The following is a 19,216-nucleotide window of genomic DNA, read 5'->3' as shown; positions in this document are numbered from 1 at the left end:
TGATATAAAACTGTATTAAAAGAGGTATAAAGGCCGGTAACAGGAGAATGAATCATGACCTAATGGGCTCTCCGTATCACGCTGCTGGTTTGGAAGATGGACTGAGTGCAGGTTGCATCACTTACTGGGTTTATTTTTAGCATGAAGAGCAACAAAGAGAAGAAAAAGTTCCATTTAGAAGCTACTTAAAGATCTTATAAAACTACTAGTTGTATAAAAACACACCTTGTAACTATGGCAGAGTACACGGTGTGAAGAGAAGAACAACACAATGACACTACAGAAGTTCTGTGTCTCAGCTGAAACAGACCGATGAGCCGGCCGTCCACGTCTGGAGGTAAAACACACACCGGAGCTCCTGGGGAAGCTCTGAGAGGAGTTGGATGGTGTTTGTGAAATAAAATCTGTTGCTAAGTTACAGCAGCACAGTTTTTCTGGACTCACGGGGGGTTGGGGGGGGGGGGGGGGGAATGCGTCAGCAGTGGTTTCTGAAAGGTACTCATGACTTGCCCTGCATCCATGTTTGGTTCAAATATGATCTCCAAAGCAGCAGCATCCTCCGTCACACTCCTCAGCCTCCGGGGGGGACGGGGGGACGGGGCCTCCATTAAACAAAGCTAACTAGAGATTTTCACGCTGCCATCGGGGGAGGAGACGACGAACCCAGCGATGTGAAATCTGATGTTTACATTCAACACTCCCCCCCCCCCCGAGGAGCTCTCTTCCATCTCATCGCTCGTCCTGCAGGGGGGGGGGGGGGGGGAGTGGTTAAAAGTCTGTCCACAGGGGGGGACGAGTCTCACCGGGAAATTAAAAGCAGGTCAGAACCACAAGGGACGGGTTTAAGAAGGCAGGTAAAGGCAGAACGATGATGTTGCACATCTGGTTTGAATTTCCACACATTACGAGCAACGAGCAGTTCAGTTAGAGAAGCAGAACACTCCGTTTACCACCGGAGAGCTGCCGACTGAGACCGGTCTACTAACGGGAGATTTAGAGAAGAAACAGGAAACTCAAGAAGTAACTCAGGAGTTTAAAGCTCCTACGACACACTCATGTTGTCATTTATCTCCAGAACTGTTAAGAGTAGTTGAGTTAAAGCAGTAACACAACACAGAGGAATTGTGTTGTTCCACATGACTTTCTGCTGTGACGGATGTTGGAAAGGAGATGACGCTGTAGAGAGGATCTTTTCTTCTTTTCCAGCGTTACAGATGTTACAAAACCATTTCACTTGTGATTTCTGCTCTTTTTACCCTAAACTGAAGTCAGATACATAACATCACATAAAAGGGTCGTTCACACGCCAAGTTTTTGCGCCCTCAAATCCACTGAGACGTGCGAAAGGTGCACTCAAAAGCCAGAGCGATGCTGCCGTGGCGCACAGGTCTTCCCAAGCTCCTATTTTTCAGGATGCGACGGCGGCGCCCTGAGATAAAAATAGTTAATCTTTTGGAACGCGTACAGCATGTCACGATGTGGCGAGGCATGTTTTGCCCTCGTTTAGTTTAGTCAGTGATGTTTTTACTCTAAATAACAGCGACTTCATCATCATCGCAGCACGCAGGTTTTGGTTGCTAAGCGCAACCTCCGAAGCACCTTGGATAAAAAGGTTGAAAGCAGCACGGCGGCTGCCGTTTTCCACTCGTGACGTCACTTGAGTCGGCTTCAGTCGGGACTGACAGACTATACGCAGACTGTGAGGACTAGAAAGAAGTGAGACCTCTGGAGCTCATCTCTGCTGCAGACTAGAGGCTCTCATTGGCGTTTTTGAGTCCAAAAAGGCGGCAGCGCTACCGCAGCAGCTGTTGTCAAAAAAGCACCAGAGTTTCCCCTCTTTGTTTCTAGACTCTTTGACAGCGATCAGCTGAGAGTACCGCCAACACTGAGCGGGAACAATCAAATAGAGAAAAGCACCTGGTACCAAAAAGACAGTGGAGTTGAGCAGAGCCAAGCCGTACCATGTGGTGGAAACACGAGGCTTTGGGGCCACAAAAAAAGAGAAAAGTGGCAACGAAAAAGGTCATGAATAAACTCCTCTTAAAATGTACTGCAAACTTTTACTAGTTTAACCAACAGCTCAGATATGTATCCACAAATGAACGTGAAAGTGAAAGTAAAAACCTCATCCGATTTCCGGTACAACTGTTCTAAATGAGACGGAGCATCAGGAAAAGGTCTCAAGGTCGACTGCATCTCTAAAGACTCAGCATGTTCCTGGAGCTGCTGCAACGCGTAAGAAGAACCGGCGTTATCTGGCGATCTCCCATAAACAGCGGCGGTCTAACGGAGAGATGACTATGTAAACAGGAGGAGAAGAGATATGCTAAAAACAACAGCGTGGTGAGGAAAGAACAACAAATACAGCAGCTCGTTCCCACACACTCAGCATCAGAGCGTCAGATGACAACGTGGCTCTCTCGTAGAAAACACAAATAGATGCCGGGTCACATGCCATTCACACAGAACAACCAAACCATCGGCCCCGGCTCTGCTTTTATAAGCAAACATTAGAGACCTAAAGGAAACAGAAAGGATGTCAGACCCTTCATCCTCTCCGGTGTTCAACACATTCTCTGCACATCGATGAAGACGTGACGGTTCATGTTCTTCCACTGTTCTCTTTCTAAAGATGGAGACGCTGCTGATGGCCCAGATAGAGAGAGAGGGACATTTTCTCTTTCTAAGTTCTGGAGCACATTGTCTTGTTTTGAAATATGGCTCATGCACGAGCCTCTTTAAAGCTTCAAACTTACATAATATTTATTTATACAAAACTATATGAGACCTGAATGTGATTATTGAACATCTCATTCTAAAACAACGGGCCTTATTCTGCTGCTCTAACAGCCTCCTCTCCTCTGGGAAGGCTTTGCTCCCATTCAGCCACGAGAGAATTACCCCCAATGCATTGCACTTTGGCTCCATCTTGGCGACGGATCCTTTCCAAGCTGGCCATACGGAACCGCTATATATGCATGGATATATTTCCATAACTATTATGTTCGTGCCCAGCTGAAGCCTCATCATCTCAGCTGTACAATGAAGATCAGAATGACACGTGGTCGACGTCCACGAGCACAAACTTCTTCTTTTCCCTTAAAGGAGCAGTGTGTCGGATCTGGCTGCATCTAGCGGTGAGGTTGCAGATTGCAACCAACTAAAACTTCTCCCGTGTGCCAAGCGTGTAGAAGAACTACGGTGACCGACATGAAAACATAAAAAGGTGAATGTCCCTATCTAGAGCCGGTGTTTGGTTTGTCCGTTCTGGGCTATAAGCGGCTCATTCTAAGGTAACGAAAACACAACAACTCTTATTTTCAGGTGATTATACACTAAAGAAAAACATACTCATTAATATTATATTCCATTTCTGCCAATAGATCCCCCTGAAATACTACACATTGTTCCTTTAATATGTCTGGGGGAGTTTATTGCAGATAATTCACATCTGAATGTGAGTAAGAATATAATTATTAGTGGCAGGATGTGTGTGTATTTACGTTTCCATAAGTGAAAATGATTTGCTGCTCCACAAATGAATGCGTTCTTCTTCTACTTCTTCCTCGGCCCGCGCTACACCCTTCTACCAAGTTCCATGAAAATCAGGCCGGTAGTTTTAACGTAATCCTGCTGGAAGTAGAAGTAGAAGAAGAAAGACGGACTAGAGAGCCAAACATGACGTCGTCGGTGTGAATGCTTTTCACAGTTTCAGAGGAAGACAACACGATTGTTATTTACAATACAAGTTTCTTGATGTACTTTACTAGGATAAATGAACGAACATTTGAAGAGCCAGAACTGATGGTTGTTTTTGTTGTGTTAACTACAGTGATGACGTCGGTTAGATTTGGTTTCGGTCAGAGCTCTGGAATATTAAATCATCCATCTTTGCTCACTACATCTCACCCTCCGCTGTGTATAAACTACGGGTTATGAACTTCTTTTTAAAATACTAAAAATGTGAAGTTATTGGTTAGGTTATCGGTATCATCCCTGAGAAGCAGATAATTATTGATTATCTGTATCGGCTGGAAAAGAATCCATATCGTGCATCCATAAACCGAACCTAAAACATAACCTCCATGGTGAGGGAATAAAGACAAGTAATTAAAAGAGTAAAGCATCTGGTGGAAATGGCCTCAAACTGTTGCCAGAAAAAATATCATTGTATGTAGCATTAAGGTTCCTCATAACTGGAACAAAGGGCCGAGCGCAAACCATGACCATGTCTCAACATACTTTTGGCCAAACTGTGTTTCAAAATTCAAGTTGAACCAACTCCTTTCAGGGAGGTCTTTAGATGCAAAAGACATTAACAACAGAAAACTATCTCCAAATATTCATTCTGACGTCTTTATGAAAGCGTTTACATTGTTAGAGAAGATGGTTATGAGCAGCAGAAGGCCGGATATAAACCAAGCAAAACACACACACACAGTTTGGAGTTAATAATACCGAGTTGTGGGACGAAGCAGACGATGCAATCAAGTGTACCTCTAAATAACGGTGGAAAATGAAACCACTTGTGTTCCAGACGAAGCCCAGCAGCCCTGCAGAAATGTTTTAAAAGTAAAAGTGATGTTGTAAAAGTTGGAGTTTATGAGGAACGTGGAGGTTCAGTATCGACTGTTAGCTCATTACAAGTCCACATGAAGTGAAAACAAACAACCTGAATCAGGGTTTCCAAAGCTACGAGCCAAACGGCTAATTCCTCTTTAAAATCAGCTTAGAGTTCAGATATTTAACCCTTACTTTATAATCAAATAATCAGACGTAAATATAGGATTCATATCTGTGGTTAAGGCCAGCATTAAGAGGATTTATATCCAAGCTGCTGCTATAAGACAAAAATAAAATGTCACATAAACATCCTGCGTTCATTACGTGGAAGAGTCTGGAAGAAGAATATTATAATAAACAATCAACGGTCATCCATCCTGACAGGAAACTACTGCGTGACAACAATATTTATCCCTAATGAAGACATGCTGAGTTGTGGTGCATTATGACACTTAGATTGTGTGCAGAATTAAATGTAATAGAATTAATTAAAGACATGTGATAAAAGATCAGGACAATATTCTGACTGTTGGTGGCGATGGACAAACTTTATAATCTACAAAATGCCTCCAAGTTACAGTCCGATATAAGAAAGACACTGTGGTAAGTTGTCTGAATGCCTGAGGAGAAACAAGCCAGCTGATATCATGTTTCCATGGCAACCAGCAGCTACATCCCATAACAAGGCCTTTGTCTACCAATCAGGAGTGCAATTTATCAATTAAAGCTACTATGAGGAACTTTGAGTTGATTTTGGCGGTCCCTGTGGACACAGTGTTTCCGAGCACCAGAGTCCCTTTAAAAGACCTCTGATTTGACTGCAGCAGGGTCTGACAGTCTGCCCCCTCTCAGTCCTGGTTCTGGTCCTGGTTCTCCCGTGCCCTCCCTTCCCTCTAGCGGGCCCAGTAATACGGCCTGCAGGCCTCCAGCAGCATGGTGTCGAGGTGAAGCTCTCCACCTCCCGCCGGAGCTCCGACTGCTGGTCGAAGGCCAGTTTCTGGAGAACCTGCGTGCTTTACGTTTTTGTCTAATTTCACACAGAATCGGACCAAGAATAGAATCTCTGATTACAACACACACAGAGGGAGAGAGACTTCATTCTCTGCTCAGGTAGACATTACTCCTCTATATCGTTACATAGACAATAGTTACATCCGTCCATTATCTGTATTCCAGTCCATTAAAGTATTTTGCAAGCTGCAAGCTATAGTTGGTATCATGGAGCCAATGGTCCAAATAAAATATAGGAACATCACAGAACATCAGGTTAGGGAGAACGCCCGACGAGCTGTCCAGTATCAGGAATTAATGGACGACGTGGAGAGACGTCAGGATGCTGACTGCAGTTCGGTTAACGGCCACAGGTGTCATTAATAACAAGGATCTTCTGAAAGTTACGTATAGTACCTTTAATGTTTGTTGAAGAGAAAAAACATTTTGTTTTGTGCTCAAGTGCCCTTTCATTTTCAAAAACCTTTACTCAGGATTGGTTAAGACCAGATGGGGCTCTGCCAAGCATCATAATATCCCCCAAAAGTCCCCTCTGATCAGCCAAAGTGCACCTAAATGCTATTAAGTTAGTACAATAACCTGCAGGTACAATGTAAGCTGAAAGGCCCCAGTGTGGTTCAAATAATCACATCTGAAGACAGAAGTGATTCTACAGCAGTCCATAGTCCATCTCCAAGGACTCTGTATCTTTTGAGCATCTCTGGTAGTTTTGACATGATGAATAAATGACACACTAATGGAGTCAATAGTCTCTCCTCAAGAGCATTCACTGTTAGGAAACACAAAAAGAGTGAAGAATTGACCCTGAATGCATAATTTTCATGGTCTGTCGCCTCTAGAGAGTCTGATCCTCAGCTGTGAGGAACTTTTCCAGCCACACTAACACAACACTGCACCCCCCCCGACAGATCCACTAATAAATCCCAGGCTACTCATATGAACACACTGCCTGGCACAGCTGCTCTCTGACACTGAGAGGAAACAACATCAGGAGGCTTTAAAGGGACTGGTTGTAACTTTTTACACGTATAAATCTACCGGGTCGGGATCCTATGCGCGGTCGCGTGTGTCTACGCTGTTCAGACTCAGACTCCAACACAAACTACAGTGAAGCACCAAAACCTCTTGGTTGTATCTAGTGAAGCCCGTCTGTTAAACAGTGTTAACTCTTCCGGCTCCAGCCCCCCGACCACGGCCAGAAGACACAGGGGAGACCGTAGCTTTGGTCTCCAGGGCCGGAGTCTCTGCTCCTCTGCCTGCCTTCACTCACACATCGTGCTCCTTCTCTCTCTACCTCTCACGTGCATGCTGCTCACTCCACACTGCAGAAGAGTTAGTTTAGCTCTGAGAATATCTAGTGAATGTTCAGTGGACGTTTGTGCAGAAATAACTGCTGCAGCTCCTCCAGACCAACAGAGGTTTCCCGTGTCTTGTGAAGTGACGGGGCTCCGCAGAGAGAAACGTTATCGTCTCCCCCGTTCCCTCCGGCCGCGGTCGGGAGGCTGAGGCAGGAAAAGCCAACACTAGGATCAGCATTGATTCATGGAGAGACCTTGGTCTGGTCAGCTAACATTACTGCCAAGCAGCTGAAATATAGAGTGATATTGTGCTTTTAGCTGACGTGTGTCTCCTCACTGTGTTGAGCGATGCTCGTTCAGGTATATGTAGAGCGAGCACAAGCGCCAGCAACAGGACGCTGACTTTAGTTGACTTAAGGTACGTGTCCACAGGGCCGTTTTTTATCGCAAGGGTACGCAGAGCTTCCCAGCATTTTTACAAAATAAAAGCCCTCAGGCGTTTTTTCTATGGACCGAATTCCTTCATTTGTTAACACAAGGCTTTTATTCTGAAATATGAACAGTCAGTGATGAGGATACCTGCAGAGACTTGGAGAGCTCCATGAATTGATAAAGTATGGGGTTTTAATCAACACTTCCTGCTTTCATTTCAAAATAAAAGCTCTCAAGCGTTTTTTTCTGTGGACAGAATTCCTTCATTTCTTAGAACAAGGCTTTTATTCTGAAATATGTGCCGGAAATTGTTGTAGAACATGCAGTGACTTGCAGAGCTCCATGAATGAATATAGTACAGAGTTTTAATTGTGGATTATTACTATTATTTACAAATTACCACACGTTTCTGAAGACAAGACAAACTATGTAGAAAGAAAGGGCTGACAGCAGCAGCGACACGCAGCTAGTGTGAACACCAGACGCGTGAATCACGCAGCCGCCACGCACACCTGACGTTGTATATGTGCCCCGAGCTTGATGATGATGAACGTACCTGTTTCCACAGGAAGCTGTCCATCCCGTTCATCACCATGGAGACAGACACGTGGATGGATGACAGGATGACTCCGGTGATGACCGCAGCTCTCATCCGGACCGGCAGCAGCGTGTAGACCACATGGATGAAGAACACGGTCCACCAGATGCCCTCCGAGGCGCTCCGGGGCTGCACCAGCAGAACCCCGATCACCTGGACCACCAACACCAACAGGATCACCACGTAGCACACGATCCACATGTGGTCCTGGTGGAACCCGGTCCTGTTGCACACCACCATGAGGACCAGCGTGAGGAAGATGGAGACGGAGAACACCGAGACGAAGGTCCAGCTCGGTGCTCCTCCACCGGCGCAGTGGAACACCAGCATCACCGAGAAGACCAGGACCAGAACCGCCATGAGCATGGTCAGGCTGCTCTGGTTCAGACGGAAGAAGTAGCGCTGGTAGAGCCGCTCCAGCTTCTCAGACTGGAACTTCTTGGATTTGAAGATGTGCATGATGTTGGAGCAGCAGGCCAGCAGAGACAAGTCCACTTCAGGCATCACCTCCTGGTCCGAGTCCTGGTCCTGGTCCTGGTCGCTCTTGGGCTTAGTGGCTCTGCGCTCCTGGATACCCAGCTCCACGGACCTGGGTCTCACCTCTCCATGGTCCTGCCAAGCCGACCTGGACCTGAAGCTGACCCTGCTGACGGTGGTGGTGGTGGTGGCTCTGCCGGGTTCATCCTCCTCCTTCCACCGACTGCTGGTTCTGGTTCTGGAGGGGTTTGGGTTTGGGCCCCCGTTGGACTCAGACTCCCCCCAGGCGGATCTGTGCTCGGTCCCTCCCCTCAGCCCGGGTGCACCGACTCCGGGTCCTGGTCCTGGTCCTGGTCCTGGTCCTGGTCCTGGTCCTGGTGGGCTGACACTGTTCGATCTGGACATGATGGACACAAATAAAACACTTTGTTCCACTTGGAAAAAAACAAAAAACGCCTATTTAGTCCCAAAGATGAGGCGAGTTAACAGTCCCATAGCTGGGTCACATGAAGAAGTCTCTACAGGAGATGATCCAGGAGGAGATGATCCCTCATCCAGGAGCAGCTGTGGGAATAAAAAACTATTGAACATGCGCAGAAGTCCCAGAGGAGGAGGAGGAGGAGGAGGAGGGGACATTAGATCCAGGTGGATTTGACTCTACATCATCAACATCATCCAATTAGCCAGCATGCATCCGTGGAGAGGTCGCTGTGGATTCAATAAAACCATTAAACTCAGATAGTCCTCCAGAGATCAACGCGCAGCAGCATCAGTGAAGCAGACATGTTTCCTGTATATTCCTGCGAGCTGCTGCTGCTGGAGAGGAACCGAGAAGGTGAATCCGGTGTTAGTTAGTGTCGATGCACCTGCACGGAGCTGAGACATCAGAGCTTCACGTTTTGGCCCAAAAAGCCTCATCCATCACGATGCATCCATCCATTGGGTAGAAATGTCATTTTTTTTTTATATTCTTATTTTATTCTAACGTTTTGATCTATTCTTTTTGTTATTATTATACTGTTTGATTTGCACCAATAAAAACCAAAGCAAATTCCTAGTTAGACCTCTCACACCTGGTAATAAACACCATTCTGGTTCTGGTTCTGGTTCCTAGTGGAGGAGAGAAAGTCAGCCGCTCCTCCTCCTCCTCTTCCTCCTCCACAGAGAACAGCCTCCTCTCGGTCCATGGTGTCGGTGTCGGTGTCGGTCAATTACGCATCAACCTCTGGACCCGAATCAATGTCCCAACAGCTGTCCATCACCATCACCAGCTCAAACCCCCCCAGAGACAGACTCCTGATCTGATCTGCAGCCAGACCCTGCAGACCCAGATCCTGCAGCAGCGCGTCTCCCGGTGCCTCAGTGCGTCTCCCCGGTGTCACGGTGCGCTCCTCCGGTCTGCAGCCTCGGACAGTCCTCCGCTCCGTGCGGGCATCACAATAACACGTTTTTCTCGCTGATTGCTGCTTTAAACGGCTCATTCAACCAAGTGTGCTTCCTGCAGGAACCGCCTCTCCAGCGCGCTCCCATTGGAGGAGGGATGGAGGTGAGTCACTCTGAGGCGAGCTGTGATTGGACGAGAGGCCTGTCAATCAAATAAAAAAAAGAGAAAATCAGAGGCTGTGAGGGGGGGGGCAGCTTTCGATGAATGGGCGGGCCTGTTCTCACACACACACACACACACACACACACACAGACACACAAACACATACACACATACACACACACACACACACACACACACACAGACACACAAACACATACACACACACACACTCACACACACACAGACACACAAACACATACACACATACACACACACACACACACACACACACAGACACACAAACACATACACACATACACACACACACACACACACACACACACAGACACACAAACACATACACACACACACACACACACACACACTCACACTCACACTAGGTGTTGAGTCCACTGGTCTCTATTCTCAGATTATGATCCCAGGTCTCATTTTATTCTCTTTCACATTAATGTGGTAATAAAACCTCTTTTGTTCCTTTTACCATCCTGCCTGTTTGATTTAGTTCTTCGACGGGTTTGATTGTGAAGCACTTCTTGTCATGGATGGATTACTGAACGGGTCTACTGGGCTCAGGCCCCTGACCTTCACCTGCAAAATGTCCCTTAAAGAGACACATAAACTACCAAAAAGATGTGAAAAATGAAACAATGAAACACTAAAAGACCACAAGGAGTTGCAAACCAACCAAAAAGACACAAAAGACTGCAAAGTGACTGGAAACGACCAAAAAATACATAAAATGACCACAAAGAGACACAAAACGAGAAAAGACATTAAATTACCTTTTAGAGACACAAAATGACTACAAAGAGACAAAAATGACCTTAGAGAGACACAAAATCACACAGAACGACCAACAAAAAAACATTATATGACCTTAAAGAGACACTAAACAACAAAAAAAGACATGAAATGACCTATTAGAGACACAAAATGACCAAAACAAGACAGTAAATGACCTGAAAGAGACACAACACGACTATAAGGAGACAAATAAAAATAAGGGACACAAAACGACCAAAAAAAAAGACACAAAATGATCTTACAGGGACACAGAATAACCAAAAAGACACTCAATGACCACAAAGACACACAAAACAACCACAAAGGGACTAGAAACGACCAACAAAAGACACAATATGACCTTAAAGAGACACTAAACAACAAAAAAAGACATTAAATGACCTATTAGAGACACAAAATGACCAAAACAAGACAGTAAATGACCACAAAGAGACACAAAACTATCAAAATAAGACACTAAATGACCTGAAAGAGACACAAAATGATTATAAGGAGACACATAAAAACAAGGGACACAAAACGACCAAAAAGAAAGACACAAAATGATCTTACAGAGACACAAAACAACCAAAAAGACACTCAATGACCACAAAGACACACAAAACAACCACAAAGGGACTAGAAACGACCAAAAAAATACACAAAATTATTTGAAAAGAGACACAAAACAACCAATAAAGACACAAAATGAGTCCAAGGAGACACAAAAATACACAAAATTACCAAAAAAAGACACTAGAAAAACAACAAAGAGACACAAAATGACTACAAGGAGACACATAATGACCAAAGAAGAGACAGAAAATGATCAAAAAGACACAAAATGACTTCAAAGAGACACAAAATGACCAAAAAAGACCACAGACAGATGCATAACAGCTGCAAAGAGACAAACTGTGTGTCCTGTCCTGTGTAGGACAGCTGGAGGGCCCTTTGTCTCATAATCGGCTTCTTTTATAACCTTTTATTTAAACTATTGTAAATTGAAATGTTTTATAAAACATATTCAACAACTTCTGATGGGGATTTCTCACCATTCTTTTGATGTTTTATGAACTAAATGTTGAATTCATTAATTGGGGGAAATGATGAAGAGTGAAAACTGTCTCTTTATATCTCCTCTTGCTGGTGATGTGTCTGCTCAGGACGACGTCTCCTCAGACTCTGATAGAAGACATAGTAGTAGTGGTGAGTCCTCACTCAGTCCTGGTGTCGGTGGTCATTTCCATAACAGAGCATTAGTCTGATTTAAGCTCCCTCTGTGTGCTAATGGATGCAAATTGGAGGTATCATGTGACCAGAGGCCTCTCATGTGTTCACCTCCAGCTGAATCCTCTCTGGGTGAATCTGTGTTAAAGGAGAGAACAGCAGCTCCATTCAGCTAATTAAAAGAGGAAGTCAGATATTAATCAGATACACATTAATCTGGATTCAACTTGTTCTCTCTGCTGGTCTCATGACTGCCTGTTTGCTTCTTCTTCTTCTTCTCTTTGCCTCTCTCTCTCTCTCACATCTAACACTATTTATTATTAAATAATACCAGAAAATAGACATCTGACCGTATTAAACTCTTTTAATTAATGTGAAGAATCAGGTTCATTCACTCCTCAGAAGAGTACTCAGTATCGGTACCTGTACTTTAGTTCTTGTTTAATGCTACTGATACTTCTGCTTGACTACATTTCAGAGAGAAGTTATTGTACTTTTCACGGTTGTTTGACACTATTAAACAATAGTATGCAGACACACAGACAGCACATGGCATTTTAAAACTAAGGTAAACTCTTCTGGTTTCAGACTTTCCAGCAGATTTTGGAGCCTGGTGAAATGCAAAGGGAAAATTGTACATAAATAAATAAATAAATAAATAAATAAATAAATAAATAAATAAATAAATAATGAATAAAAACGATAAAAAATGCTAAATGAATAAATAAATAAATAAAAATAAATGCAAAAAGAAATAAATAAAAAATGAAGAATAAATAAATAAATGCAAATATTTATATAAATAAATACATAAAAATAATGCAAACATAAAAAATAAATGCAAAAATAAATAAATACATGCAAAAATAAGTAAATAAAAATAAAGCATAAATGAATAAATAAAAAAATAAAAAAATAAAAAAATAAATACATCAATTTAAAAATAAATACATACATAAATAAAGGGGAAAATAAAGAGAAGAGTTACTAAACATTTTATCAATTAATTATTATTTTTGCTACATTTAATAAGATTTATTTATTTGTTGAGTCATTTATTTTTTTATTTTGGCCGGTTCATCCTCCATACAGGTGAATAGGGTAAAATATACTAAAAATAGCTAATCACATTGAAACTTCCCCAGGTGATTACTGACATTAAGACCAGATCGTTTTTTTTATATTATAAGTTTTCTGAAATGTTATGTTTAAATATGCAAATGAGGCATTATCTAATACTAACTTTGGGTGAATTTAGGAGAAATCTACAAATAAACAAAGTAGTAAAATAAATGTTTTCTTTCCACTAGTCTGAAGGAAGACGTGTTATTGAGGCAAAATAACCCAAATCTCTAAATTGACCAGTGAAAACGTTTTTCTCTGGGGTGTCTCTGCAACTGGTAGAGTATAAACTGTATTACAATTTAATTAAATACCGAACTAAATTATATACCTTAACCTAACCTTACTCACACAATCTTATCTGATCTGATCTGATCTTATCTTATCTTATCTTATCTTATCTTATCTTATCTTATCTAATAATAATTATAATAATAATAATAATAATATAGAAAAATGTAAACAAATAAAAATAAATTAATAAAATAAATTATTATTATTATTATTATTATTATTATTATTATTATTAATATTATTATTATTATTATTATAAATAAGTACTACAAATACATTCAAATAAAATACAAACAAAATGAATTAAATAAAGGTCCATGTCCAGGACCTCTCCAAGAAGATGTTTTGTTGAGGGACAGTTGAGGTCAAGCTGAGCTAAAATCGAAATAAATCTAATTTCCACAACTTCACAGTCTAGTGTGCATTATGTACTCGTGTTCTTTCTATCAAAGTCAAAATGCTTCTCACCTGTAACTTCTAAAGCAGCTAAATGTTCCCTGTTGGTTTGACGCAGAACTCTACTGCCATCATCTGAATGTTAAATGAACATCATCATCACACACACACACAGAGAGAGAGAGTTACACACATCTAATCTCATCTATACAAAGGGAAAATCGTGCCGAAATAAATAAAGAAATAAAAACAAAAACAAATAAATAAAGAAATGCAAAAATAAATAAATAAATTTAAAATTCAATAAAAATAAATACATAAATAAATAAAAGTAAAAATTAAACATAGTAAATAAATGAGGTAATTAATACAAAGATAAAAAATAAATAAATAAGCTAATTAAAACAGAAATATCAATTTATGTCACATTATTTTATCGATTAATTGATGGCTGCATTCATTTATGCAACATTTAATGACATATTTATTTATTTATCGAGTCCTTTATTTATTTAATATTTTTCAATTTTGGCAGGATCGCCTATGGAGCTCAGAGAAGAACACTAAAACGTCAAACGGATCACATAAAGGAACATTACACAACATAGACAAGACAAGAAGAAGAGAGGAGCTTTAACACAGAACAGAGGTCATGTGTGCTCAAACATCTACAAGTTCATGACAACCAGCTGAGGAAGACTGCGTGATGTGATCAAAAGCTCCAGAACAGAGACTAAGCATAACACTTAAAAACGGTCATGTGATCGTCTGCAGAGCGTCTGACTCTGCGTTCAACCCTGAGCAGAGGTCAGAGGTCACTCACTGGAGTCAGTAGTGAAGCAGACATCTGATGCTGAAGCTGTTGACCTTTCTGAGATCATCTGACCTTCTGCAGCGTTAATAAGTGCTCGATGCGTTTCCTCGTGGCTCCGACGTGTCTGAGAGAATTTCTGTAGGAGTTGATGTGATCCTATAAGGAGCCCGAGGACAGGCGGCGGCTGGATGTAAGAAAAACCCTCTTGTGAAGGCAGCAGCCGTCCTCCATGTCTTGCTTTTAACCTTGAATTATATTACACAGAACCAGCATTCAGTGGAGGAGGAAGACAACAAACAGGCATTTAAGTGTGCTGTGGAAAAGTTAAATAATAGGAATAAATGAAAGGAAGTTGGAGAAGAAAGAAATCTTTTCATCTTTAAAGAGGACCTATTGTGCTTTTGTGCTTTTCCCCTTTCCTTTAGTGTGTTATATAGTTATCTTTGTGCATGTAAAAGGTCTGCAAAGTTACAAAGCCCAAAGTCCATGCCAGGCAACAATAATTACTCGTCATAATCCAGAAACACAGCCAGCATATAGAATCATCTGGTTCAACGCTGCAAACAGGAATGAATGAGGTTAAATGATTTACTCTGACTGGAGCCTCCAATCAAGGACAAACACTGTTTACAGTCCACTGAGACGTTGTGCATATTACAAACATCTTGCACAAATAAACGTGTTCAGTGTCCCCGTTGTATTGTTTATTATGACCCACATGTGCTGGCGATGCCTTATGAACATCATAACGACCACGTGGACCATTCAGTGACGTCTAAAATAGCATCAGGTGCTCCAGATGTTCACAAAGTGCGTGATCTCGTGGCTGGATGAAGAGCTGGAGGAGACACAGGAGGAGGAAGATGATGCTGCCCACGTGAGGGTAGTTTTATTCTCTCGTTCATAAAAAGGAGAAAATGCCGAGCGCTGCAGCGTCGTGACTCATCCTGCTGGAAAACGACCTTTGCAGTCACTCTGTGTGTGTTTGTGCGATCACAACACACACAAACAGTCACATATACAATCTGTTGTTGTGCACACAGTATGCAATAAGTGGAACTCACACTCAGCCACCCACGTGTCTCAGATATTGTGTTTGCTATTTGAGGTTCAGATTAAAATAGTCACAGCTTGACAGCATCATTCTGTGGAAAAGGTTCTGTTAGAACATGTAACTCCTATTTTAAAATCATTGTATTGGTTGCATCAGTTTTAGAACTGATTTAAGATTTTATTACTAGTTTTTAAATCACTGAATGACACCAGTTTAACTCTCAGATCCTATGGAGGAAGGAACCTGCCAAAGTGAATAAATAAATAAATAAAATAAAATAAAATAAATGAATAAATAAATATGTCATCAAATGCAGCAAAAATAATATTAAAAATAAATGTAGCCATTAATTAATTGATAAATTGTGACATATTGATATTTCTGGTTTTATTTATTTATTTATCTTTGTATTAATTCACTTATTTATTAACTCTTCTGTTTATTTTTTTCTTTTATTTAATGATGTATTTATTTTCATTAATTCTTAAATTTATATATTTATTTTTGCATTCATTTTGTATTTATTTTGTTTATTTATTTTTGCATTTATCTTTTATTTATTTAATATTTATTTTTAAATGTATGTATTTATTTATGTATTCATACATTTATTTCTCTATATATTTCTGCACAATTTTCTATTCGCATTTCACCCATTATTTATTTCTCCAAACTTGTTTATTTCTGTTTTCTTTACATATTTATTTATGCATTTCTGCCTCATTATGCAAATGAGGGGTCGGTCACTCAACGTATGTCATGTTTATTTTTTAGCTAGCTAACATTTATTTAAAAATAAATATAAAAAAAAAACTATATGCAAAAATAAATAAATATATTTTTTTTAAACTAATAAAAATAAATAAATAAATAAAAGAAAAAAATTAATACAAAGATAAATAAATAAAGAAGCAAATTAAAACAGTAATATCAAATTATGTCACATTTTAGCAATTTATTAATATCTTCATTTGTTCATAATATTATTTTTGCTATATTTAATGACATTAATTTATTTCTATCTCTTGAGCCTATTTATTCCAGTTACTTTTATTTATTTGAACAGTTTATTGTTTATTATTGTAACATTTAGTCTTGCAAAATTCATTTATTGTTGTCTATGTTTTTGTTTTCATCTTGCTCTGTGAAGTACTTTGGGCTGCATGATTGTATGAAAGGTGCTATATAAATACTATCATATGTTATGGGTAGGGCAACAGAACAACTGACTGAAATATAGAATTATTCTAAATATATTAGAGTATGATTGCATGTGAGACTCTCTACATTATTTGATCAGGCTGACAGTGACAGAATGAGTTGTTGTTTTCTCGTTGTCAGCTGATTGACTGATTGATCCTGCTGCTCTGCAGACATACAGATGCTTTACATCGGACGCCAGCGAGAGGATGTGAAACCAGATGAAAGGCTCATCCTGACCTGCTGCTGCTACGTGCATCTAATCCATTTCCATTAGAGAGTGAATGCAGAGCGCTGAGGCTGATGGGTTTGAAGATACGTTGGTTTGTATTTAGCTGGTGAAGCCTTCCAGCACAGACAATGTTCCCTCCTACGTGGTGCACGACAGAATGAGTCACCGGTGCATTAAATGAAAAACATCCACAAGTGCACTAGAACACATGTTATCGGTGCATAATGAAAAATAGTGAATATGCTTCCCATGTTATAGGTTTATTGTAAATATATATACTCAGTATTCATACCTGTACAAAGTCTGCTGGCCCCATGCAAAACATTTGTATCAAAACTTTATTAAGTAGAACCAGATCTGGAGTAACATATGCCATGCTTTTTGTATTTTTTTTAACTTGTAACACACATCATCATCATCATCATCATCATCATCATTCCAGGCATCCAGATATTTTCCTCTTTCATGCAGTTTGACAACGAGCTGCACGTCTGCACTCCCGCAGAGACATTTCCAACAAAGTGTCCCAGATCATGCTCGGCCATGTGTGAGGAAGAGGAGGAAACATTACAGCCACGAGCTGCTCGCTGTGCTACAGAGTAGAGGAGGGTTATGATGATCAGGACAGCAGGCAGAGTGATCAGTGGTGCTGAGAACGGGTTCAAAGAGGCACGCTTTTTAAAGGACACATGACAGCAGCGACTGGGAACATTAAAGGGTCGGTTCTCCCAATTTACAAACTTACTCGCCTCGAGTAGATCAGGATTTAGACTACTGTCCAGACTAATGTTCTCTGTCCAGACGAGCGTTTTAGAGTCAGGTATGAAAAGATCCAGAATGAACACTGTAAGTGGACTACTTGGTTACTATAAAATGGGTCAGCAACCTGCAGCTCTTTAGCCCCTCTCCTGTGGCTTTGACAAAAAATGATATAGAAATGATTCTTACATTGGTGCATCCCGAGCCTTTACACTGAATAATAAAATACGTTTTAACATTTCAGTCAACTCAACTGTGTGTCACAGCCTACGTACGGTACGTCCACAGCCCGGCACTTATCCTCTAATTTTGCCGACCCTCAACAGTGTTGGCTAGTCTCGAGTTTCCCCTAGCTACAGCAGGTTTCCAAATCCAAATCCAGATTTGTTTGCTTTCTGTGGCGAGAAATTAGCAAACAACAAAAAAAGTAATTGAAAGACATTTCCAGAACAAACACACTGGAAGCTCCTGCTGAAAAGACGGTTCTTCAGTGTCCTGCCTCTCATTTGCACTTTAGTCCTCTCTGCATTAGACTTAATAGGCGGTGTTACCTTCATTATGAGGCTTATATATGTTTAGCGGCCGGCTCCAGACAGATTTTTTTATTTATTTTTGGGCCAAAAATGTCTCTTTTGATAGTAAAGGTTGCCGACCCCTGCTATAAACTAAATATTTAAACAGCGTTTGAATAGGAATGATTCCGTCCCAAGACTTTTGGTCCATGTAAGCGGTTCATCACTGTAAATGTGATCACAATAAGCTCTATAATATTCCATTTCTGCTCATAGATCCCCCTTAAATCCGACACACTGGCCCTTTAAAGAGTAACTAAGCTGAACATCTTGTTTTTGCTGCAGTACAATGTATTGAGAAGGGCAGAGGAGGAGTAGAGTTAAAGGTTTTAACTAAATCAATAACAGAATTCTTTTCAGTTCCTCTCTGAGCAGCTGCAACTCAAAATATACATCGAGCATTACAACTCAACAGAATGTCACAAATGCAGGCGAACATTAGCCCAAAACACTGAGCCAACATTATGGAATATGCATATCATTAAAAGTAAACATGAATCACAGCTCATTATTCCCCCTTATTGACAGCGACACGTCACTTAGGATTAGCTTTTCAGCTGACACAGTTTTATATAATTTAAAGACCACCTGTTTTATGTATTAAAGTATAGCGACATCACTCTGTATTTCAAAATAAAAGCCCGTAAAGTTGAACATCTAGCGTATATTTAGGCTACAATGCGTTTTAGTTTGTTTCACCAGAAAACACAGTTGCTACTGGATGTTGTGCTGTCTGTTCTTCTTCTATTAAGTGTCCCCTCCTCTTTAATTAATCAATTAGAGAGCTTAATAAAGCTTGAATGAAAGTGTGCAG

General features: G+C 40.9%; 1 protein-coding gene across 2 annotated transcripts in view; it reads right to left on the bottom strand.

Annotated features, from left to right (window-relative positions):
• The window catches only part of adcy5 (adenylate cyclase 5), a 97,278-nt gene extending 87,433 nt beyond the window's left edge, over positions 1 to 9,845 (bottom strand). Inside the window, exon 1 of one of the 2 annotated variants that reach the window (XM_074657910.1) lies at positions 7,861 to 9,845. In XM_074657910.1, coding sequence (XP_074514011.1) covers positions 7,861 to 8,784 — 924 coding nt within the window. In that variant the 5' untranslated portion in view covers positions 8,785 to 9,845. The remainder of the gene's footprint in view (positions 1 to 7,860) is intronic. The other variant, XM_074657909.1, reaches the window with a different exon arrangement.
• Between the last annotated feature and the right edge of the window lie 9,371 nt (positions 9,846 to 19,216).

The sequence above is a fragment of the Sebastes fasciatus genome, chromosome 14, assembly GCF_043250625.1.
Source record: "Sebastes fasciatus isolate fSebFas1 chromosome 14, fSebFas1.pri, whole genome shotgun sequence".
Lineage (NCBI taxonomy): Eukaryota > Metazoa > Chordata > Actinopteri > Perciformes > Sebastidae > Sebastes > Sebastes fasciatus.
This window is presented reverse-complemented; position numbering and strand designations above follow the sequence as displayed.